Below are 24557 nucleotides of genomic sequence, written 5' to 3'. Positions count from 1 at the left end.
TCCACCGCATTCCCTTCATCAACCTTCTGTTACTTCAGCAAAATTTTCAATTAGATTAGTCAAGCTTGATCTGCCTTTTAACAAATCCATGCTGGCTATCCTCAATTAAGGCAAACCTCTACAAGCGCCTGATTTTTTCCCCCGATTGTTGTTTCTAAAAACCTACCCACCACTGATGTTAAACTAACTGACCTGTAGTTGCTAGGACTGTCTTTACACTCGTTCTTGAATAAGGGTGTCAATGTTTGCCACTCTCCAATCCTTTGGCACCTCCCCCATATCCAGGGAAGGTTATGGCAAGTCCTTCCTCTACCTCCACCCCCACTTCCTTTTAGCAACCTGGGATGCAAGCCATCTGGGCCAGTGACTTCTATAACTTTAGGAACAGACAGCCTTTCCAGTACCACCTCCATGTCAATTTTTACCCTATCCATCGTCTCCACTCTCTCTACCTCTACCGATATTGTGTCAGATTCCTCTTCCTCGGTAAACACCGATACAAAGTACTCATTAAGTATTCTAGCCTTGCCCTATGCCTCTAAACATATATTACCCTCTTTGCCCTTAATGGCCTCACTCCACCTCTTACTACCCGCTTACTATTTGCATGTCCTAAAATGATTTTTGGATTCCCTCTCATGTTGACTATTAGTTTCATATTCTCTCTTTGCCAGTCTTATTTTCCTCTTCACCTCCCCTCTCAACTTATTGTATTTGGCCTGGTCCTCACTTGAAGAATTCACCTGACATGCACCATACATCCACTTTTTGTTTAATCATAATCTCTAACTCCCTCGTCATCAAAGTAGCCCTGTTTTTGATTCCCCTGCATTTTGCCCTTTGTGGAATGTATCTAGCCTATGCCTGAAGCATCTCTTCCTTAAAGATCACCCATTGTTTGTTACAGCTTTTCCTGTCAATGTTTGGTTCCATTTTATCCTGGCTAGATCCCTTCCCATCTCATTGAAATTAGCCCTCTTCCAATCTAGCCATTCTGAGACGGAGGTCGATAGATTTTTGGGTAATAAGTAATCAACGGTTGATAGGGCAAGAAAATGGAGTTGACGAAGTTCAGCCATGATCCTAACAAATGGTGCAGGAGGCTCAAAGGCCATATGGCTTATTCCTGCTTCTATTTCTATGTCTATGTCTTTATACACCAGTCTACGTGCGCTTCCATGTCTCCTCAGCTTCGCGGTGTTGAAATTGAGACTCATTGCACTGCCTCCAGAACTAACTCATTCTTTCATGGGACCTCAAAACTGCGTGATAATGACCAGATAATATATCCAATTAATTTATGACATGAGGAAGAAGCACATTTTTCACAGAACAATCCTGCCCAAGATACATTCAACGTTAATATGTAATGTAGCATTAAAAAACCCTGAAAAGGTCACACTGATCAGATATTCGCCTTTATAGTTCTAATTTTACCTCGTTGACAGTTTAACTGTCAATAGTTACGTAGATTTGAAAGATAACATATCCAAGGTACACAGAGAAAGGCTTCTTTCTTCAATATCTAATACAGTCTCAGTAAACTGGGCAGTCAGTGACATACATATGTAAAGTGAAATATTGGGCAACAAATCCTACACAAGACAAACTTCAGTAATTAAAAGGAATAGGCTTTAAGAGTACCTTCCTTAAAATGAAGACACTTACTGGGAATAAACAAGACCTCGAACACACCACCCCCACCCCTCACCAGCACGATGTGAAGAGGAGATTCTGCATATGAAGATGTACATAATTTATTCAGTAACTTGTGCCGAGTAAGAGATAATCCTTGAATTGTGAATCACCACAAGTTGCTGGACGATTTGCGCCATTCCACCATTAGCCTTATGAGAATGGTTGCTTGCCCTCAAACCCTAACACCGCAAGTTTCATGAAGTTACTGCATTTGTGCACTAATTGCCAATTAAACTCCACGCAGAAAGTTAGGACTGGTATTTTTTTGCGAGGAGATTTATGTTCCTGCAATGCCAATCAACCCCTCTGGCCCAGAAAGGGAACAATTCAAACTTCGGAGTTTCACGGGTAGTAAATTGCTGTTGAGATATTCTTACAATATAAAATTAAAACTCTTACTTTGCCATTTTGTCTCTTTTTCTCTCCTCGCTATCAAATATTTCTTTCCCTCTCTATTTATCTTTCTGTACTTGATCCAACTATAATTCACCCATCTGCATCACTCTCATTTCCTTCTCTCTGAAATCTTATTGGTTTATGAGATACTCTGTTGGCCCCCCCACCCCCCCCACCCCACCATTGTTCAGCCAGGTCCCAGGTGCTCCCATTATCAACAATTTTCAGCGCTAAAAGGGAAATGTATAACAAACAAGGCCCACCACAGCAAATTCGGGGTCGTACAGTCTTGAGGGGAACTTACCGAGACTTCATCGTCTGCAGACGCATCGAGCTGACTACTATAGAAGCTGCCCCTGTCGTCCTCAATGTCCATGTAGACGGGAGGTTCGTGCGACGTCATGAAGGTGGACGGCTGGAAGAGATACTTTCTCAGAGGATGCTGGCGCCTGTTTGAAGACTAAAGTTTTGAAGGGAGAGAAAAAAAACCAAAATTTAGTCTCATTTATCTAATCTCGGCTGTGTTGCTTTTGTAGAATAAACTATAAAGCAAAATACTGCCGATGCCAGAACTGAAACAACAGAATACTGGCAACACTCAACAGGTCAGTCAGCATCAGTCTCTCCAAAGAAACTGAGCAATCTGTTGAGTATGTCCAGCATTTTCTAGTTTGTTATTTTAATCAAATCGACCTCTTTAATATCTACGAAATTAACACGTCAAAAAGTTCTTATGAAATTTGCATTTATATACCAGTTTACCACATCTGTAGAATATCTCAAGGCAATTCACAACTAATTAATTACCTTTAAAGCTTTATGACAGCAACTGCAACTGCACATTTGCACACAGATGATGAATAAATGCCCTATCTATTTTTGATGGTGTTGGTTGAGGGAGTTAACCAGGACAATTCCCTTCCCTTCTTTGAATACTGCTGTGGAATGTTTCACATCCCTCTCAAAAGTTGAAAATGGGATCTGAAAGATGGCTCCAATATTCTTGCACACCCTCAATACTGTCCTTGAGTGCTAGTATTATGAGGTGAGAGCGATGCAAGTGAACCCAAGGTGGTCCCGGGAATAACGATGAGACTTAAAATGTGCTGGTAACAAGAAAGGAAAGGAGGAGGTATCGTATGAGGAAATTGTCCCAGACATGAAACCCTGCAGTTATAATGCATTCCAATCCAACCAAGACCAAACTAAACCCATTACAAGCATGGCATGTAGACTGCCCTTGCATTTAAACAATTTTTAAGACCATTTTTAAAAAATCAATTATGTTTGTCAAAACAAAATATCCCTCCTTTAAACCTATGTCAGTACCTAGCTATTGTATGCAAAGCATCAATCTTTGAGTCATTTTAATCAATCATATTTAGCTTTTGTTTCTTTTTAAAGATGTTAGCAAGAAATGGAGCTACAACACCGAAACAGTGAGGCTCATCATCACAGGCAGTACGCTGAATCAGATATTCAATGGGGAAGAAAATTTAAATTAACTGACTATATGGAGAGTGTGAGAAAGAGAACTGAATAAAAAGCAAATAAATTAACAGATTTAGAATAAAGTGGAAATGTGAAGGAAGAATGAGGAAGAGGTTTGAAATAAGCAGCAAGACACTAAAATATGGCTACAATAGCAGAGATCAGCTTCACACCAATATGCTGATACACTCAGTGGGGGGTGATAATAGATGCACTAGCCAACAAGAACCTGAAGAACACTTTTGCTTTCCTTTTGCCAACTGACTCACAGCTAGCAAGTTGCTTGATATAAACCTGTCACACGCTTGGTAACTCGGCAAGTGGTGGTGGTGTAGTGGCATTGTCACTGGACTAGTAACCCAGAGACCTAGGCTAGCTCTGGAGACACGTGTTCAAATCGCACCACAGCAGAAGTTAAAATTTGAATTCAATTAATAAATCTGGAATTAAAAACTAGTCTAATGATGGCCATAAAACCACTGTTGATTGTTGTAAAAATCCATCTGGTTCACAAATATCCTTTAGGGAAGGAAATCTGCCATCCTTACCTAGTCTGGCCTACGACATGTAACTCCAGGATCACAGCAATGTGGTTGACTCTTACATGCCCTCCAAAATGGCCTAGCAAGCCACTCAGTTGTATCTAACCACTACGAAGTCAATAAAAAAAGAATGAAACTGGACGGACCACCCGACATCGGCCAAGGCACCGGAAACGATAACGGCAAACCCAGCCCTGTCGACCCTGCAAAGTCCTCCGTACTAACATCTGAGGGCTCGTGCCAAAGTTGGGAGAGCTGTCCCACAGACTAGTCAAGCAACAGCCTGACATAGTCATACTCACGGAATCATACCTGACAATGTCCTAGACACTGCCATCACCATCCCTGGGTATGTCCTGTCCCACCGGCAGGACACACCCAGTAGAGGTGGCGGCACAGTAGTATACAGTCGGGAGGGAGCTGCCCTGGGAGTCCTCAACATCGACTCTGGACTCCATGAAGTCTCATGGCATCATCTTAAACATGGACAAGGAAACCTCCTGTTGATTACCACCTACCACCCTCCCTCAGCTGATGAGTCAGTACTCTTCCATGTTGAACAGAACTTGGAAGAAGCACTGAGGGTGGCAAAGGCATAGAACGTACTCTGGGTGGGGGACTTCAACGTCCATCACCAAGAGTGGCTCGGTAGTACCACTATTGACCGAGCTGGCCGAGTCCTAAAGGAGACAGCTGCTAGACTAGGTAGGCGGCAGGTGGTGAGGGAACCAACAAGAGAGAAAAACATACCTGACCTCGTCCTCACCAATCTGCCTGCTGTCCATGACAGTATTGGTAGGAGTGACCAGTGCACAGTCCTTGTGGAGATCAAGTCCCGCCTTCACATTGAGGATATTCTCCATCGTGTTCTGTGGCACTACCACCATGCTAAATGGGATAGATTTCGAACAGATCTAACAATGCAAAACTGGGCATCCAAGAAGCGCTGTGGGCCATCAGCAGCAGCAGAATTGTACTCAACCACAATCTGTAACCTCATGGCCCGGCAAATCCCCCACTCTACCATTATCATCAAACCAGGAGACCAACCCTGGTTCAATGAAGAGTGCAGGAGGGCATGCCAGGTTGACACCTCATTTTGAGGTATCACTTCACTGATGATTGAGAGTAGGCTGATGGGGCGGTAATTGGCCAGGTTAGATTTGTCCTGCTTTTTTTTTTTGTGTACAGGACAGGCCAGTGATACCTCAAAATGAGGTGTCAACCTGGTGAAGCTACAACATGAAGCTACCTGCGTGCCAAACTGCGTAAGCAGCATGCGATAGACAGAGCTAAGTGATCCCACAACCAACAGATCAGATCTAAGCTCTGCCGTCCTGCCACATCCAGCCGTGAATGGTGGACAATTGAACAATTAAACAACTAACTGGAGGAGGTGGCTCCACAAATATCCGCACCTTCAATGATGGGGGAGCCCAGCACATCAGTGCGAAAGATAAGGCTGAAGCATTTGCAACAATCTTCAGCCAGAAGTGCCGAGTTGATAATCTATCTTGGCCTCCTCCTGAAGTCCCCAGCATCACAGATGCTAGACTTCAGCCAATTTGGTTCATTCCACGTGATATCAAGAAGCGACTAAAGGCACTGGATACTGCAAAGGCTATGGGCCCTGACAATATCCCGGCAATAGTTCTGAAGACCTGTGCTCCAGAACTTGCCGCACCCCTAGCCAAGCTGTTCCAGTACAGCTACAACACTGGCATCTACCCGGCAATGTGGAAAATGGCCCAGGCCTGTCCTGTACACAAAAAAAAGCAGGACAAGTCCAACCCAGCCAATTACCGCCCCATCAGCCTACTCTCAATCATCAGTAAAGTGATGGAAGGTGTCATCAACAGTGCCATCAAGCAGCACCTGCTTAGCAATAACCTGCTCAGTGATGCGCAGTTTGGGTTCCACCAGGGCCACTCAGCTCCTGACCTCAATATAACCTTGGTTCAAACATGGACAAAAGAGCTGAACTCCAGAGGTGAGGCGAGAGTGACTGCTCTACACGTCAAGGCAGCATTTGACCGAGTATGGCATCAAGGAGCCCTAACAAACCTGGAGTCAATGGGAATCAGTGGGAAAATTCTCCGCTGGTTGGAGTCTTACCTAGCGCAAAGGAAGATGGTTGTAGTTGTTGGAGGTCAATCATCTGAGCTCCAGGACATCACTGCAGGAGTTCCTCAGGGTAGTGTCCTAGGCCCAACCATTTTCAGCTGCTTCATCAATGACCTTCCTTCAATCATAAGGTCAGAAGTGGGGATGTTCGCTGATGATTGCACAATGTTCAGCACCATTCGTGACTCCTCAAATACTGAAGCAGTCCGTGTAAAAATGCAGCAAGACCTGAACAATATCCAGGATTGGGCTGATAAGTGGCAAGTAACATTTGTGCCACACCAGTGCCGGGCACCATCTCCAACAAGAGGGAATCTAACGGGCGGCACAGTGGCTAGCACCGCAGCCTCACAGCTCCAGCGACACGGGTTCAATTCTGCGTACTGCCTGTGTGGAGCTTGCAAGTTCTCCCTGTGTCTGCGTGGGTTTCCTCCGGGTGCTCCGGTTTCCTCCCACATGCCAAAGGCTTGCAGGTTGATAGGTTAATTGGCCATTATAAATTGCCCCTAGTATAGGTAGGTGGTAGGGAAATATAGGGACAGGCGGGGATGTGGTAGGAATATGGGATTAGTGTCTTTTCTTTCTTTTCTTTTGGGCCTCCTTATCTCGAGAGACAATGGATACGCGCCTGGAGGTGGTCAGTGGTTTGTGAAGCAGCGCCTGGAGTGGCTATAAAGGCCAATTCTGGAGTGACAGGCTCTTCCACAGGTGCTGCAGAGAAATTTGTTTGTTGGGGCTGTTGCACAGTTAGTGTAAGATTAGTATAAATGTGTGGTTGATGGTTGGCACAGACGCGGTGGGCCGAAGGGCCTGTTTCAGTGCTGTATCTCTAAACTAAACCATTTCCTCTTGACATTCAATGGTATTACCACCGCTGAATCCCCCATCATCCTAGGGGCTTCCATTGACCACAAGCTGAATTGGAGTCGCCATATAAATACCGTGGCTACAAAACCAGGTCAGAGGCTAGGAAGCCTGCGGTGTGTAACTCATCGCCTGACTCCCCAAAGCCTGTCCACCACCTACAAGGCACAAGTCAGGAGTGTGATGGAATACTCTCCACTTGCCTGGATGGGTGCAGCTCCAACAATACTCAAGAAGCTCGAAACCATCCAGGACAAAGCAACCCACTTGATTGGCACCCCATCCACAAACATTCACCCCCTCCACCACCAACGCACAGTGGCAGCAGTGTGTACCATCTACAAGATGCACTGCAGCAATGCACCAAGGCTCCTTAGACAGCATCTTTCAAACTCGCGACCTCTACCAACTAGAAGGACAAGAGCAGCAAATGCATGGGAACACCACCACCTGCAAGTTCCCCTCCAAGTCACACACCATCCTGACTTGAAACTATATCGCTGTTCTTTCACTGTTGCTGGGTCAAAATCCTGGAACTCCCTTCCTAACAACACTGTGGGTCTACCTACCTCCCGTGGACTGCAGCAGTTCAAGGCGGCGGCTCACCACCACCTTCTCAAAAGGTAAATAGGGATGGGCAATAAATGCTGGCCTAGCCAGTGATGCCAACATCCCATGAATGAATTTTTAAAAAATTCACTTGTGATCCTAGCCAGAGAGTGAAAGCAAGATATTCTACTGGGGGTTATGGGGTGGGGTTGTTGCAGTGGAGGGGGAACTACAGCCAAATCCTCTCCTGCCCTCACCCAAACTCCATTTTACAGCGATGGCCCACTGGATAGGATATCAGGGACAAAATGCTTGGCTGATTTCTATCCTCTTTAGCACAGAAGTGCTGTGGCCTGTTGTAGCAACCACTTAGGTTGAGATAGCTCTGACCTGTATAATTCTACCAGTTATCAACCGCTATTAGAAGATAATCAAGATTATACCATGCATGACACCGCTCCCTGAAATATTCTTCACATTTCATAATTCAGAATAGGTGGCGTTACTGCATAAACTGTATCAAATTAGTTCCCATTTGAGGTTATTTGCATTCAAATTTTTGTAATGTGAAGCTTACTTATCTAAAGCGCATAAATAAATAAACAATGATATGCAATTAAATATTAAAGTATGTACTGTTCAAGTCAACATTGGTCTGGAATTTCCTGGAAAGTTTGGGTGTAAAAATGGAGTTTCTCTCTCAGGAAATTTGGCCAGAACTGTTTTACGTCAGTTTTATGCCGAAACGTCAATGCCATTCCTTCGGTTATGTCCTTCAAAAGCACACTTAGCTCATTAAGGTAGCTCCAACCCCATATAAAAGACCAGAGAACTCAAGTTTCCTGCATTTACACTGGTTCTAAATAGCCATAAATTACATCCAAAATCTGAGGCAGAGAGACTCTGACGTTGGTGTTTTATAGCAATTTTAACCTTTCTCTTGTATTGCAACCTGTGCTGTATCTTTGAATGCTTTGTTACAGCATAAGAATCTGTTACATTAAAAACAGAAAAGCTTCCACAATAGGACTCAAACATATTGTGCTCAATGTGCACAAATGATGGTTTGATGGCTTCAATCTTTAATTTTCACAACAGGGACTTAAAGAAAGTATGTGCCCCACTTTCCTTGGTCCATGATTATTTAAGTTCATTTCTGCTCGACGTACGCCAGTTTTCACATTCCAGCATATGCTGAAGCAACTTCCAGGAAATGTGGGCACAAGTTCACAATGGCATAATTTCTGTCCAAAGTATGATCCAGGAAATTTAGGGTCACTGCGAGAAACACAAACATATGGCCTAGGATTTGGCAGATCATGTCGGCTCTTTGAAAGAGCTATCCAATTAATTCCATTCCTCTGCTCTTTCGTCACAGACCTACAAATTTCTACTTTACAAGTATATCCAATCTCCTTTTGAAGGATGCTATGGAATCTGCCTCCACATCCTTTTCGGTATTGCATTTCCAGATTATCACAACACAATGAGTAAAATAATTCTCATTTCCCTTCTGTAGCTTCCTGGGGCACTAAACTGCCCAGTCTATGTTAAAGTGGAATCCATCCAGCCACTCTAAGAGAATACATAAGAACATAAAAAATAGGAAGAGTAGGCCATTTGACCCCTCCATCCTGCTCTGCTATTCAATAAGATCATGGCTGATCTGATTGTGGCCTTAACTCCACTTTCTTGCCTGCCCCCCATAACCCTAGACTCCCCTGCAGATCAAAAATCTGAATATATTCTAGGCTGAGTTAAACAATGACCCATCAGTCATTGCTCGCTGAGGAAGAGAATTCCAAAGATTAATGACCCTCAAAGAAGAAATACCTCCTCATCTCCATCTTAAAAGGGAGACACCTTATTTTAAAACAGTGTATTTCATACATTAAAAAAAATTCATGGTCACCTGCACCTCACGCGAGTGATTCCCTGGGACTCGGACTCTGGACCGCGAGTTCCTGGAGCTGGCAGCAGCAGCGAGCAGTTTGATCAGCTGCCCGTGCTGTGCTGTGTCAACAGCTGCCACGGATAAGCAGCAGTCAGCCGCATGAAGAGCGAAAGGTGAAATCAGCCGACCATTCATCAACAGTCCTTGATTAATTCTCGGCCCATTACCCAACATAACAGCTTGTTGCTCCGTTTACCCAATTTAAACACGGCAGAGCAAATGCTGCTCGGCCTGCCGGTAAAGGACCTGCTGCCAACTGTCACTAACGGATCGGAGGTGGGGTGGGAGCAGGGTATCTCTGTCCTGTTATGCTTCTCGCTATGCCGGAAATGTGCAAAATCCTGAAATAAGCTTCCAGTGTGCACTAGGAATAGCAAAGAGGAATTTATAAATCACATAATGGGATTTTTAAAAAAAGATTTTATTCTTGAAACATGATTTGGCAGACCCTTGAAAGCTTTATGCAAACCTTGGTTGAGAGCACCTCTTGTAGAGAATAGAAGACTGAACTGCACAAATACACCTCCTAGTGGATCAATCAGGGAATGCCAGCAACAGCAATTGTGGAAATACACATTAACTGGACAACCTTAAGAGGATGGAATGAAGTTTGTGGAAACTAGGGAAGGACAACTTGTATATTAAAAAAAAGGAACAAATGGTAATGAGAGCAGAGGAAAACGACCACGCATGTTATCTGCTTAGTCTTAAGCACAATACCTTTTTTGAATGCAGGTACAAGTTTGGAGTTCTGCCTGGAATAGGGAGCCCAGCTTTAGCTAATTTAATGAAATACTTCTGCACCCTGCTGGCAACCTGGGTGAAAACAGAGACACAAAATAACTAGGATGAAAGAATGACACAGACAACTGATGGGAAAAAGACAGACCAAAGTTTCAGACGTGGCCGTTCATCAAATGCAGCATTCATGCTTTTCTGTTTGCCCCTATGCTGCATGACCAAGTTCACATTCTACTACCTGTGAAAATACCATCAGCATAATATTCTTAAAGGAAAAAACTTGTATTTATATAATACCTTTCATGACCTCTGGACGCCCCAAAGCATTTTACAGTCAATCAACTGCTTTTGAAGCACTGTTGTGTTGTAGGAAACATGGAAGCTAAGTTGCATGCAGCAAGGCCCCACAAACAAGAATGTGATGACCACCAGATAATCTATTGTTGGTTGAGGGATAAATATTGGCCTGGACACTGGGGAGAACTCCTGTGCTCTTCCTCAAAATAGTGCTGTCCACCTAAAATGACTATTGCCCGCAGATCCATAGATATATTATTCCACGAAGAAAATAATATTTTATTAAACCAATAACCAAGGAGGGCCTAAAAGCAACTGAGAGGGATGAGTTGCTGGGCTATTTCAGAGTATATTCAGATTCAACCACGTAGAGCGGATGGGAAGTCACAAGACCAGACCAGGTAGGGGAGGCAGCCTCTGTTGCCTGAAGGACAACAGTGAACCTGTTAGAGTTTAGCAACAATCGAGCAGTTTTCACAGTCCTTTTTATCTGGTGCCAAGTACAAATATATCACTTCTACTGAATGCAATTTCATGGTGGGATTTGAACCCACCATCTCTAGGTTATTAATTTAGGACTGTAACAGTTATGCTGCTGCACCCACATTGAATCGCTACACTTAGCTCTGTTTGTATCCTATCAGCAACTTCATGTATGAATTAAATCAAAACATAGACATCTCTACACGTGGGTCCCAGGGCTGTGGGGGTACACATCTGGCCAACCCATGAAATTAAAAAGCTTCGACACACTGCGTTAAACTATGACTTTTGTAATAATGGACATTTACATGGTCTGCACTACAAACACTTAAAATTATTAGAAAGAACAAAACATTGATGGAAATTAGCTTAGTCTTATATTGAAGACCTGCAACACCCCTGCTGAATACTGCAGTTACCTGCTTGGCAGTTCGGTTGCCTAGTTTGTCTGCTATCTTCTGCCAGCGTCGTGTTTCTACTTCTTCAGGGGGATATTTAAGGAGCAGTTCCTCTAATCTTTTCTTTAGAAACAAAAGAAACACAGTCTTCAGTCAATATTGAACAACTGTCCTGGTTCAGAATTGGTTAGCAAGTTAAGTGCTGAATTTTCTCAACTGCTTGCACAATTCAAGTTTCCATGGTATTTGGACAGCACCAGTAATGGGAGGGGGAGAGGTATAAGTGTGGCCACAGATTTAATCCACACGGCAAGAGGGGCGAAAATCAGGAGACTCCAGGCCATCACACGGTAATATTAGTAGAAAACTAGAAGTCAGTTACGAGCCATCCATCTCAGCCATAGCTGATACATGAACTGAAGATCCCAGAGAAGAAAATCAAGGGGATGTCACAGAGCAACCTGGCAGGGAGGGAACCTGACCTTGAACATACTTCCTGGCAGTTGAGAAAATTAACTTTTATTAAAAAGTCGAGAGATTGAGAAGTCTACGTTTTACAAGCATAAAATAAAAGGGAAATTTTCAACTAAAACTGACACTCCCAATGTCACTTCTCTTTAAAAGCACCTTAGTTCCTGAAAATTTATGGAATAGACCCTCACTGACTACAGTAAATACTTACCCTGTTCAAAAAGGAATTGCTTATATTCTTGATTCAATGCAGAGCAAAGGGCTGTAAGATGCAAGTTGAGAAACAGTCAACTCAGATCCTGAAACAAGACTTGAACGACGGATGTAGTTGAACAGGCAGAATGGACAGTCATTTCCAACTCTTGCTGGTTCATGTTCGTTCAGCTTGAATCCAGTACATTTCGCGGTGAGAATGGAAAGCTTACCTGTTCTTCCACACTCCACAGCTGGTTAAATGTTTCTGACTTGGAGTCAGCACAAATCCTTCCTCTCATTACCTGAAAACGTTTATGTAAAGAAAAACTTCAGATGCCACTTTCAGGATGAAGTATTGAAAATAATCAGTTCCATTTTCAAAGTCGGAATAGTAAAGACACTATATTCAATTTGAGGTGTGGCAAGATATTCTCCAAAAGAAATTGCTAAGTACATGGATCCTCCCCCATCTTAATTAAGCCAAGTTTCAGCTTTCTAGATTTCGACAATACAAATTATTTGAAGCTAGCCCAAACAACATTTCCCATACCTGTAGGAAAAACTCAATGTTCCTGCACTATACATTAAAAAGTGTCCAAACCAACAATAATTTGTATTTATATGGAACTTTTAACATATGAAAACATCCCAAGGTGCTTCACAGGAGCACAAACTAAATTTGACACTGAAACACAAGACATTAATTAGGTGAGCTGACCAAAAGCTTGGTCAAAGAGGAAGGTTTTACGGAGCATCTTAAAAGCGAGAGAGCATTTTAAAAGGTGGGAATTCTACAGCATTGGTCCTGGTGAGATGATGGCATGGCCACCAATGAAAGAAAATCGGGGATGCACAAGAGGCTAGATTTGGAGGAATTCAGACACAGATGAAGATGACAACTCTGAACAAAACTTATTTTTCATTGCCAAGTTCCAAAATTGTTAGCTTGTTTCCAGAATCTACCAGTGTACGACAAGCTCATGTGAATTGTCACCGAGTAATTCAGAATTTCAGACATACTTCAGAAATAGTAATTTTTGCTAAATGGTACAGAAATGCAATTGATGTAATTTCTCCAATTTTTCTAAGGGCATTTTCATTTTTAGATATGCTCAGGAAAACAAAGAGAGGTATACAAGAAGACTATTTATTGTACAACAAAGGCCTGATGAGAATCTGGAAACAATTGTCGCTCTCGCAGGGAATTAGCTGCTAACAGGAGAGGGCGATACACACTGCCAACCAGTAGCATAGGCTATACATTGTTTGTGAAGACAAGAAAAGCCAAGATACTTGGTCTCCATGGTGTTAGCCGTGGCTCAGTTAGTATCTCTCTCTCCTGTGAGTCAGAAGGTCGAGGGCTCAAGCCCACTCCCAAGACTTGAGCACGTCATTTAGGCTGGCGCTCCAGTGCAGTACTCTGGGAGTACTGCACCATCAGAGGGACCATCTTTCGGGTGAGGAAGAGTACCACCAGACTTCTCCTGTGTCCTGGCCAACGTTTATCCTTCAACCAACATCACAAACACAGATTATCTGGACATCATCTCATTGCGTTTTTTGGGCACTTGCTGTCAGTCAATTGGCTGCTGGATTTCCTACATTACAACAGTGACTACATTTCAGTAGTTGGCTCATTAGCTGCAAAGCGTTTTGTGACATCCCGAGGTCCTGAGAAGTCACGCAAGTCTCTCTCTCCACATAACATGAACACAGTTTTCTCAGGCCATTTCTTCTTTTAACAGTGGAAGTGGGGCCCCCTTTTAAAATCATCAATTACTGGGAAGAAAGAAAGGGCATCTTTTCAGCAAAATGAAATCAGACCTGCTCAAAAGACCAACTTTAGTTAGGGAGATGGAACTGAATTACAGCCTCCAAATTATAGATACACTGTCATTCCAAGCCAAAACCAAAGATCTAACCTGTACAGTATTGTAAATTCCCCAGCAAGCATTTTTTCACAGAAGCCTACTCCTGTGAGGTGAGCTTGGAACTCAATTTGAAGGTCATGCTTGCAGACCCTTGGGATGATATCCCTGTATCTCCTACTTTTTTATTCATTCATGGGATGTGGGCGTCACTGGCTATGCCAGCATTTATTGCCCACCCCTAATTGCCCTCGAGAAGGTGGTGGTGAGCTGCCTTCTTGAACCGTCGCAGTCCATGTGAGGTAGGTACACCCACAGTGGTGTTAGGAAGGGAGTGCCAGGATTTTGACCCAGCGACAGTGAAGGAACGGCGATATAGTTCCAAGTCAGGATGGGACTTGCAGGTGGTGATGTTCCCATGCATCTGCCGCTCTTGTCCTTCGAGGTGGTAGAGGTCGCGGGTTTGGAAGGTTCTGTTGAAGGAGCCTTGGTGCGTTGCTGCAGTGCATCTTGTAGATGGTACACACTGCTGCCACTGTGCGTCGGTAGAGGAGGGAGTGAATGTTTGTGGATAGTGTGCCAATCAAGCGGGCTGCTTTGTCCTGGATGGTGTCGAGCTTCTTGAATATTGTTGGAGCTGCACCCATCCAGGCAAGTGGAGAGTATTCCATCACACTCCTGACTTGTGCCTTGTAGATGGTGGACAGGCTTAGGGGAGTCAGGAGGTGAGTTACTCGCCGCAGGATTCCTAGCCTCTGACCTGCTCTTGTAGCCACGGTATTTATAGGACTACTCCAGTTCAGTTTCTGGTCAATGGTAGCCCCTAGGATGTTGATAGTGGGGGATACAGCGATGGTAATGCCATTGAATGTCAAGGGGAGATGGCTAGATTCTCTCTTGTTGGAGATGGTCATTGCCTGGCACATGTGTAGCGCAAATATTACTTGCCACTTAGCAGCCCAAGCCTGGATATTGTCCAGGTCTTGCTGCATTTCTACACGGACTGCTTCAGTATTTGAGGAGTTGCGAATGGTGCTGAACATTGTGCAATCATCAGCGAACATCCCCACTTCTGATCTTATGATTGAAGGAAGGTACTTACTACATCGTAGAAGGCAGAGATAGCTAACCCATATACCAGAATGAAACAGGGCTTAATCGAGCTTTCAGGTTAGCCTTGTAGATAATGCTGCACTGGATGACCCCACAAGTACTAATGCTGATCTGATGGTGGAACTGAAAAGGATGTTGGTAATCAACAGGTGGAGCCCTGCACTGACACAAGACAGCAATGAGCATCTGATTAGGGAGTAACGTTTTTCTGTGTAACTAAGACCTTTGTAGCATATGAACACAGTTTATTGAGACATCTTGGGAAAATTCTATTTGTGTGAATAATAATTATTTATTGCAGTGATGTTACGAGTTGTGAGTAGACAGAAAAATATAAATGGGGACAGTGAATACTGAGCATGAATACAAATATACTTCATTGCCAAACACATGAAACTTTGCAGGGATTACCAATTCTACAGTTGACGACTACGATCACTTCCCCATATCGATGACTCTATGCAAATAATTTAGTGATGCCGACACACATCGGCACGTCTGCCAATACAAGGCCAATTTTGCTTCAGTCCCTGAAATACTGGCTCACATGGAGCAGTAACACTGGCAAATGGCCTGCTTCTGTGCTGTAAACTCTGTTTTCTATCTTCGTGTTTCTGCAATATTACAAACATGTTTAAAACTGAGCAATCTTTAGATGCAACAGTTAATGAGCATCATTGCTTCAGTGGATTTATTTTGTGTTACTTTTTGAGTGATTTAAGCCTTGAGAATATGATCCCATTTCAGGCACCTGGTTGCAAGAGAGCACAGCTGGTTAGGGAGTACCGTTCCCTCTGCTTCAATGGGGTAAGGTTTCAAATGCACAATAGGTGCAGTGAATTGCAAATCCTTTCTTCATAACCTGCTTACAATAATTTTATTATATCAAGTATGCAGAGAAAAACTTAGTTCAATCTATCTTCACTCCTACTGAATCATTTAGTGCCAAAATAGGGTAGTTTTCTCACTCGGCCGAGGACAACCAACATCTGATTGAGACTGCCAAAGCACATTTCCATGTGCTTAGCTCAAACTTGCCTCCCATAATTCTGAGTAGGAAGTCATTCCTACTGACCCTGTCATTGCTTCATGTGATTCTACAAGAACAGATGCTTCTCTGATAAGCACATCATACCTCATGCGAACATAGCAGCTTCCCAACAAGAGTGAAGGAAATCTGCAATGTTTCCTTATAGACTGGAGAACTTTTTCTGAAGAAATTATGCTGAAAGGAGGAGGGGGTGTGAGCACCTAAAGATTGTATAACTGTAGTGTCGCTGCAAAGCAACTTTGCTTGTCACTGGTTTAATAGTGTAAATAAACATGAATCCAGAGACAAGGCTCAACATGACGCCAAAACAAGACTCACATTCAGTTTGGGCCTGAACATCTGACTTACATTGCGTCAGTTTAACATTTGTGCGAGTCTGAAACCACTTTACACCAACTTTATATCTGTATCTCTTTGCATCTTCTTTAAAAACAGTATTTCCTCATAATGTTGAATTAAAGTATTGCATCAAATTAATTTATTTTCACCGTTTCCCTGGAAGCTTTTTCTCACCTGCACACGACTGTTGAGCATTACTCCGGGGGCATCGCTTGAAGGCAACACTGAAGAGTAAAAAGCAGATGACGACTCGGTGTCCTTCTTGGAATCGACAGGGCTTTTTGGTCTCTCAGGCAAACCTAGTTCAATAAAGGAAACTTGCAGATATTAAACAAAATTCGAGAAAATACAAATGAAACAAAACACAAGTTCTGAAAAGGAACTGGATTTATACTTGAAAAAGGAAAACATTTTGCGCCTTTAAACATAATAAAACATCCCAAGACGCTTCATAAGGGCACTGACACTGAGCCACATAAGGAGATATTAGGGCAGATGACCAAAAGCTTGGTCAAAGTGGTAGGTTTTAAGGAGCGTCTTAAAGGAGGAAAGTGAGGGAGAGGCAGAGAGGAGAGGTATTCTAGAGTTTAGGACCCAGGCAACTGAAGGCATAGCCACCAATGGTTCAGCAATTAAAATCGGAGATGCTCATGAGGCTAGAATTACCGGAGCGCAGATTATTTTGAGAGGGTTGTGCGGCTGCAGGAGATTAGAGATGGCGATGGTAATGCCATTGAATGTCAAGGGGAGATGGTCAGATTCTTTCCCGTTTGAGATGGTCATCGCCAGCCACTTGTGTGGTGCGAATGTTACTTGCCACTTATCAGCCCAAGCCTGGATGTTGTCCAGGTCTTGCTGTATATGGACATGGACTGATTCAGTATATGAGTGGTGAATGGGGCTAAACATTGTGCAATCATTAGCGAACATCCCCACTCTGACCTTATGATGGATGGAAGGTCATTGATGAAGCAGCTGGAAATGGTTAGGCCTAGGACTGCCCTGAGGAATTCCTGTAGTGATATCCTGGGACTGAGATGATTGACCTCCAACAACCACAATCATCTTCCTTTGTGCTTGGTATGACTCCAACCAGCAGAGTTTTCCCCGATTCCCACTGGCTTAGTTTTTCGAGGGCTCCTCGAAGCCATACTCGGTCAAATGCCGCCTTGATGTCAAAGGCAGTCACTCTCACCACCCCTCTGGAGAATGTGAGAGGCCAGCCGTGAATGAGTGCGTCAGAATATTGTTAAGAGGTAACAAAGTCATGGATGAGGTTTCAGCAGATGAGCTGAGGCGAGACGGAGTTGGCAAGTTACGGGGGTAGAAATAGGCGGTCTTAGTGAATGCATGGATATGTAGTTGGAAGCTCATCTCAAAGTCAAATATGACACTAAGGTTGCAAACAGTCAGATTCAGCCTCAGTTGCCAGGGAGAAGGATGGAGTTAGTGGCGGGACCGAAGACAAAGGAAACTCCTCAACATCTTTTATCTATCATCAACATCAACATCTGATGAGCTCTCATGGCAAACTGGAAGACGAAAATCGTACAAACAAACATGTACCTTTGTCAAAGATGAGTTTTAACCTCCGTGTGTTGTGTTTCTTATTTCTGTACTCTTTCTCAAAATTTCCTAGCCCAGATGTATAATGGTCCCACGGGATCTGAGGCAGTTGAATCACTCTTTGCGGACATGGAAATCCCATGTCAACCTACGTTACAGGCAAGTTTACAGTGTTAAAAATCCATCCACATTCAGTGCACAGTTTTTTTTTTCTACTAGCTACTAGTAAAAGTGCTCAGAAAAGGTGAAGGAATTTATGAGGGGTTTTGATACAGCAGATAGAGAGAAACTGTTTCCACTGATGGAAAGGACAGCAACCAGAGGACAAAGATTTAAGATAGTTCGCAAAAGAACCAGGGAGGAGATAAGAATTTTTTTCTTAATGCAGCATGTTGTTGTGATCTGGAATACACTGCTGGAAAGGGTGGTGGAGGCAGATTCAATAGTACCATTCAAAAGGGAATTTGGATATATATTTGAAATGAAAAATTGCCGGGCAAGGGGAGAGAGTGGGGAAATGGGATTAATTGGATAGCTCTTTCAAAGAGCTAGCACATGCACAATGGGCTGAATGGCTTCCTTCATGAGATTCTATGCTTCTATGAAATAGAAAATTATTCTCTATTTCAGACTGCTGTTACAGAGCTCATAGAAGTTTTCTAAAAAGCTGAATCCTCGATTTGACTTTTTTTTTTCCATTTGTGTGCTGGGCAGATTTCTCCAGCTCTTAGCCACTTATTTGATGTTGCATTGTAGCTCAGTTGAATTGTTACATTCAGCTGGGGCAATAGTAATGGGCCTGGAGGGGGAAAGATTTTACTATCGTTGGACTGCTTAGACCATGAAACGACGCCAATCTACAATGCCCCACTGGACCCAATCCTTCCCCACATACACTAGACAGCTAAAGACTGTACTTAGATGGGGTTAGTGGGCCAAATGGTTATGGCACTGGACTAGCAATCCAGAGGACATGAACTTATATCCCAACATGGTACACTGCAAAATTGAATTCAATAAATCTGCACCAGAAAATGACCATTCAAGTTGTCAGATTGTCGTAAAAACTCAGTTCACTAATGCCCTTCAAGAAACAGAACCTGCCACTCCTAACTGGTCTGTCTCCAGTTCCACACTGTAGTTGACTCTTCATGTCCTCATGTTAACTAGGGATGAGCGATAAATATTTGAGAACTCAGGCGAAGAGAGCCCTTCTTCCCATTTGATCTCATCCATGAGACCCCTTCTGCCCATTGATCTCAGCTTGACCATCTTTCTCATCACAGCTTTGGTATCTGGGAACTCTGAACAACAACTCATCGGCACCTCTGACAATGCAGTACTTGCTCAGTACTGCAATGGAGTCTCAGTCTAGTTTATGCATTCAGTCCTGTTGTGGTGGGGTCTAGATCCACAATCCTCTGACAGATCACGCCCTCCATGTCACAAAGTTGGCACATGCAATGATGCAGCCATAAGGCTGCCTTTGATTTTTTGCGATGTTGATCATTTTTAAATAACTCAGACAATTGAAAAAAAGGTTGTTCACTCACTGGATACATAATTACCTAAATATCTGATCTATATCTCATAATTAGGGATTTTAGTGAAAATCAAGAGATAAAAATACACAGGCAAAAAATACTGGGAGAAAAAGGGTCCCTATTATTTCTCTAAATGAATAGAAAACAAGAGCCTTTCAAACATTTAAGGGCCTATTATGACCTACCTTCTGTTGGAGATTTTCTACAAATGTAATGGGTTCCTTCAGCCCTTCCTTCTGATGTCTGCTTAAACATTCCAAGTCTTGAATAGCCTGGGCCCGCTGTGCTTCCAATACAGCAATGGTCTGCAGCAGCCTCTGGTAACTGAGTGAAAGATAATACAGATCAAAACATTACATAAAGTTATTCTGAATAAATCAAGAGTCACTTGCGTAGAAACTGAAAATGAGAAAGATGGCCAGGAACTTAAAATGAGGTTCCCCAATATGCTTTCTTAAAGTACATCGGTACATGTAATAAACATTGTTTTATACTCTCTATATCTTAGCAAGCAACATACACAATCAGTGTTTAATTTATATGGCTTTGAATCCAGTGTGGACTAATGGCATGAAATCTTTTCTTTGCCTACTTGTTCAACTCCTTAGACAGCATTCAGTTCCAAGTGAAGAAAGCTCATACAGTCTGTTAACGCCAATAATCAGATGCTTAACACAAACTGACCACCTTTCTCACAAAGAATGAGAGAAATGCCTTGCAGGGAATGGCTGGGCCACAAGAGCACAAGACAAGATGTTGATGAAGAGCTAGCACGATTCAATGCTGGAAGGACAACATGCAGGAGCTTTGAATCTATCCACAAGTCAGAATGTCTGAATCCCAACGCTGGGCGCCAGAAATGGGGAAACGTTCCAATCTCATGAATGGCATCTGCAGCTCAGTAAGCACTAAACATTAAGCAGGGAAATCCTAGGAATTAAGATGTAATTCAGGATTTTGAGGTGTACAGTCATAACCCTTTTTAAAATTATAAAATGATAAAGCACAGAAAGAACCCATTCGCTCCTGTGCAGATTCTTTTGTAGAGCTACCCAATTAGTTTCTGCTCTTTCCCCACAACCCTGCAAATATTTTCCTGTCAAGTATTTATCCAATTCCCTTTTGGATGTTACTATTGAATCTGCTTCCACCCCCGCTTTCAGGCAGTGCATTCAACATCACAAATCGCTGTGTAAAGCAAGGTTTCCCCATAACGCTTGTGGTTCTTTTGTCGATCACTTTAAGTGGGTGCCCTCTTGAGGTTACTAACCCTTCTGACACTGGAAACAGTTTCCACTTATTTACTTCATCGAAGCTATTCACTATTTTGAACACCTCTATCAAATCACCTCTTAACCTTCTCTGCTTCAAGGAGAATAACCTCAGCTTGTCCAGTCATGCCACATATTTGAAGTCCCTCATCGCTGGTACCATTCTAGTAAGTTTCTTCTGCCTTCTTGCTGAGGCCTGGTCATCATGCCTAAATTGTGGTATCCAGAATTGAACATAATAGTTTGGCTGAGGCCTTAGTGTTTATTTAAAGGTTTAACATTACTTTCTTGCTTTTGTACTCCAGGCCTCTATTAACAAAGCCAAGGATACCATACCTTTCTTTTAACAGCCTTCTCAACTTGTTTTGTCATCTTCAAAGATTTGCTCATGCATACCTCATGACTTTTGTGTCATCTGCAAACTCTGAAATTATGCCCTGCCCAAGTCCAGGTTAGTCCTATGCATCAAAAGTAGCAGTGGTTATAATACTGACCCCCAGGGAACACCACTTCACACTTTACTCCCGCCCAGAACTAGAAAACTTTATTAACTTTGCCTCTAACTTCCACCCTTCTCTCACCTTCACATGGTCTCCGACACTTCCCTTCCTCGACGTCCCTGTCGCCATCTCTGGGGATAGGCTGTCGACTAATATTCATTATAAGTCCACTGACTCCCACAGCTACCTTGACTACACTTCTTCACACCCTGCCTCCTGTAAGGACTCCATTCCATTCTCCCAGTTTCTCCATTTCCGACGCACCTGCTCTGATGATGCTACGTTCCACGACAATGCTTCCGAAAGGTCTTCCTTTTCCCTCAGCCGAGGAATCCCCCCCACTGTGGTTGACAGGGCCCTCAACCATGTCCAGTCCATTTCCCGCACCTCTACCCTCACCCCTTCACCTCCCTCCCAGAACCGCGACAGGGTTCCCCTTGTCCTCACTTTCCACCCCACCAGCCTCCAGATCCAAATGATCATCCTCCGCCACATCCAGCGTGATGCCACTATCAAACGCATCTTCCCCTCCCTTCCCATCAGCATTCCAAAGGAATCGTTCCCTTCGTGACACCCTCGTCCAGTCCTCCATTACCCCCATCACCTCGTCCCCTTCCCAAGGCACCTTCCCCTGCAATCGCAGGAGGTGTAATACCTGCCCATTTACCTCTTCTCTCCTCACTATCCCAGCCCCCAAACACTCCTTTCAGGTGAAGCAGCAATTTACTTGCAACAGGGTTGTAGTGGTGGGTGATTTTAACTTCCCCTATATTGACTGGGACTCGCGTAGTGCTAGGGGCTTGGATGGGGCAGAATTTGTGAGGAGCACCCAGGAGGGCTTCTTGAAACAGTATGTAGATAGGCCAACTAGGGATGGGACCATTCTGGACCTGGTATTGGGGAATGAACCCGGCCAGGTGGTCGAAGTTTCAGTGGGGGAATATTTCGGGAACAGTGACCATAATTCCATAAGTTTTAAGGTACTTGTGGATAAGGGTAAGAGTAGTCCTCGGGTGAAGGTGCTAAATTGGGGGAAGGCTAATTATAACAATATTAGGCAGGATCTGAAGAATTTAGATTGGGGGTGGCTGTTTGAGGGTAAATCAACATCTGACATGTGGGAGTCTTTCAAACGTCAGCTGATTAGAATCTAGGACCAGCATGTTCCTGTGAAGAAGACAGACAAGTTTGGCAAGTTTCGGGAAACTTGGATAACACGGGATATTGTGAGCCTAGTCAAAAAGAAAAAGGAAGCATTTGTAAGGGCTGGAAGGCTAGGAACAGACGAAGCACTTGAGGAATATAAAGACAGTAGGAAGGAACTTAAGCAAGGAGTTAGGAGGGCTAAAAGGGGTCATGAAAAGTCATTGGCAAACAGGATTAAGGAAAATCCCAAGGCTTTTTATACATATATAAATAGCAAGAGGATGACAAGGGAAAGGGTTGGCCCACTCAAGGACAGAGATGGGAATCTATGTGTGGAGCCAGAGGAAATGGGCGAGGTGCTAAATGAGTACTTTGCATCAGTATTCACCAAAGAGAACGACTTGGTGGATGATGAGCCTAGGGAAGGGAGTGCAGATAGTCTCAGTCATCTCATTATCAATAAGGAGGTGGTGTTGGGTGTCTTGCAAAGCATTAAGGTAGATAAGTCCCCAGGGCCTGATGGGATCTACCCTAGAATACTGAGGGAGGCAAGGGAAGAAATTGCTGGGGCCTTGACAGAAATCTTTGCATCCTCATTGGCTACAGGTGAGGTCCCAGAGGACTGGAGAATAGCCAATGCTGTTCCTTTGTTTAAGAAGGGTGGCAAGGATAATCCAAGAAATTATAGGCCTGTGAGCCTTACGTCAGTGGTAGGGAAACTATGAGAGAGGATTATTCGGGACAGGATTTACTCCCATTTGGAAACAAACGAACTTATTAGCGAGAAACAGCATGGTTTTGTGAAGGGGAGGTCGTGCCTTACTAATTTGATTGAGTTTTTTGAGGAAGTGACGAAGATGATTGATGAAGGAAGGGCAGTGGATGTTATCTATATGGACTTCAGTAAAGCCTTTGACAAGGTCCCGCATGGCAGACTGGTACAAAAGGTGAAGTCACACGGGATCAGAGGTGAGCTGGCAAGATGGATACAGAACTGGCTCGGTCATAGAAGACAGAGAGTATCAGTGGATGGGTGTTTTTCTGAATGGAGGGATGTGACTAGTGGTGTTCCGCAGGGATCAGTGCTGGGACCTTTGCTGTTTGTAGTATACATAAATGATTTGGAGGAAAATGTAGCTGGTCTGATTAGTAAGTTTGCGGATGACACAAAGGTTGGTGGAGTTGCGGATAATGATGAGGATTGTCAGAGGATACAGCAGGATATAGATCGGTTGGAGACTTGGGCGGAGAAATGGCAGATGGAGTTTAATATGGACAAATGTGAGGTAATGCAATTTGGAAGGTCTAATGCAGGTGGGAGGTATACAGTAAATGGCAGAACCCTTAGGAGTATTGACAGGCAGAGAGATCTGGGTGTACAGGTCCACAGGACACTGAAAGTGGCAATGCAGGTGGATAAGGTAGTCAAGAAGGCATACGGCATGCTTGCCTTCATCGGTCGGGGCACAGAGTATAAAAATTGGCAAGTCATGTTGCAGCTGTACAGAACCTTAGTTAGGCCACACTTGGAATACTGCGTGCAATTCTGGTCGCCACACTACCAGAAGGACCTGGAGGCTTTGGAGAGGGTACAGAGGAGGTTTACCAGGATGTTGCCTGGTCTGGAGGGCATTAGCTATGAGGAGAGGTTGGAAAAACTCGGATTGTTTTCACTGGAACGACAGAGATGGATGGGCGACATGTTAGAGGTTTACAAAGTTATGAGCGGCAGAGTGGATAGTCAGAAGCTTTTTCCCAGGGTGGAAGAGTCAGCTACTAGGGGACATAGGTTTAAGGTGCGAGGGGCAAAGTTTAGAGGGGATGTGCGAGGCAAGTTTTTTTTTTTTTTTTACACAGAGGGTGGCGAGTGCCTGGAACTTGCTGCTAGGGGAGGTGGTGGAAGCAGATACGATAGCGATGTTTAAGAGACATCTTGACAAATACATGAATAGGAAG

General features: G+C 43.7%; 1 protein-coding gene across 10 annotated transcripts in view; it reads right to left on the bottom strand.

Moving 5' to 3' along the window:
• The window catches only part of zzz3 (zinc finger, ZZ-type containing 3), a 139626-nt gene that overhangs the window by 10317 nt on the left and 104752 nt on the right, over positions 1–24557 (bottom strand). For 6 of the 10 annotated variants that reach the window (XM_068036689.1, XM_068036691.1, XM_068036692.1 and 3 more), the window contains 7 exons: positions 19870–20008; positions 18141–18288; positions 16749–16873; positions 12434–12505; positions 11559–11660; positions 10339–10434; positions 2399–2554 (listed from right to left, as the gene is read on the bottom strand). In XM_068036689.1, the coding sequence (XP_067892790.1) occupies positions 2399–2554; positions 10339–10434; positions 11559–11660; positions 12434–12505; positions 16749–16873; positions 18141–18288; positions 19870–20008 (838 nt within the window). Of the gene's footprint in view, positions 1–2398; positions 2555–10338; positions 10435–11558; positions 11661–12433; positions 12506–16748; positions 16874–18140; positions 18289–19869; positions 20009–21033; positions 21152–24557 lie in introns of those variants that run through there. The other 4 variants (XM_068036699.1, XM_068036695.1, XM_068036697.1 and 1 more) reach the window with 4 other exon arrangements.

Source organism: Heterodontus francisci, chromosome 8, assembly GCF_036365525.1.
Source record: "Heterodontus francisci isolate sHetFra1 chromosome 8, sHetFra1.hap1, whole genome shotgun sequence".
NCBI classification, from domain to species: domain Eukaryota; kingdom Metazoa; phylum Chordata; class Chondrichthyes; order Heterodontiformes; family Heterodontidae; genus Heterodontus; species Heterodontus francisci.
Note: the sequence above shows the minus strand (reverse complement) of the source record. Positions and strands in the feature narration are given on the sequence as shown.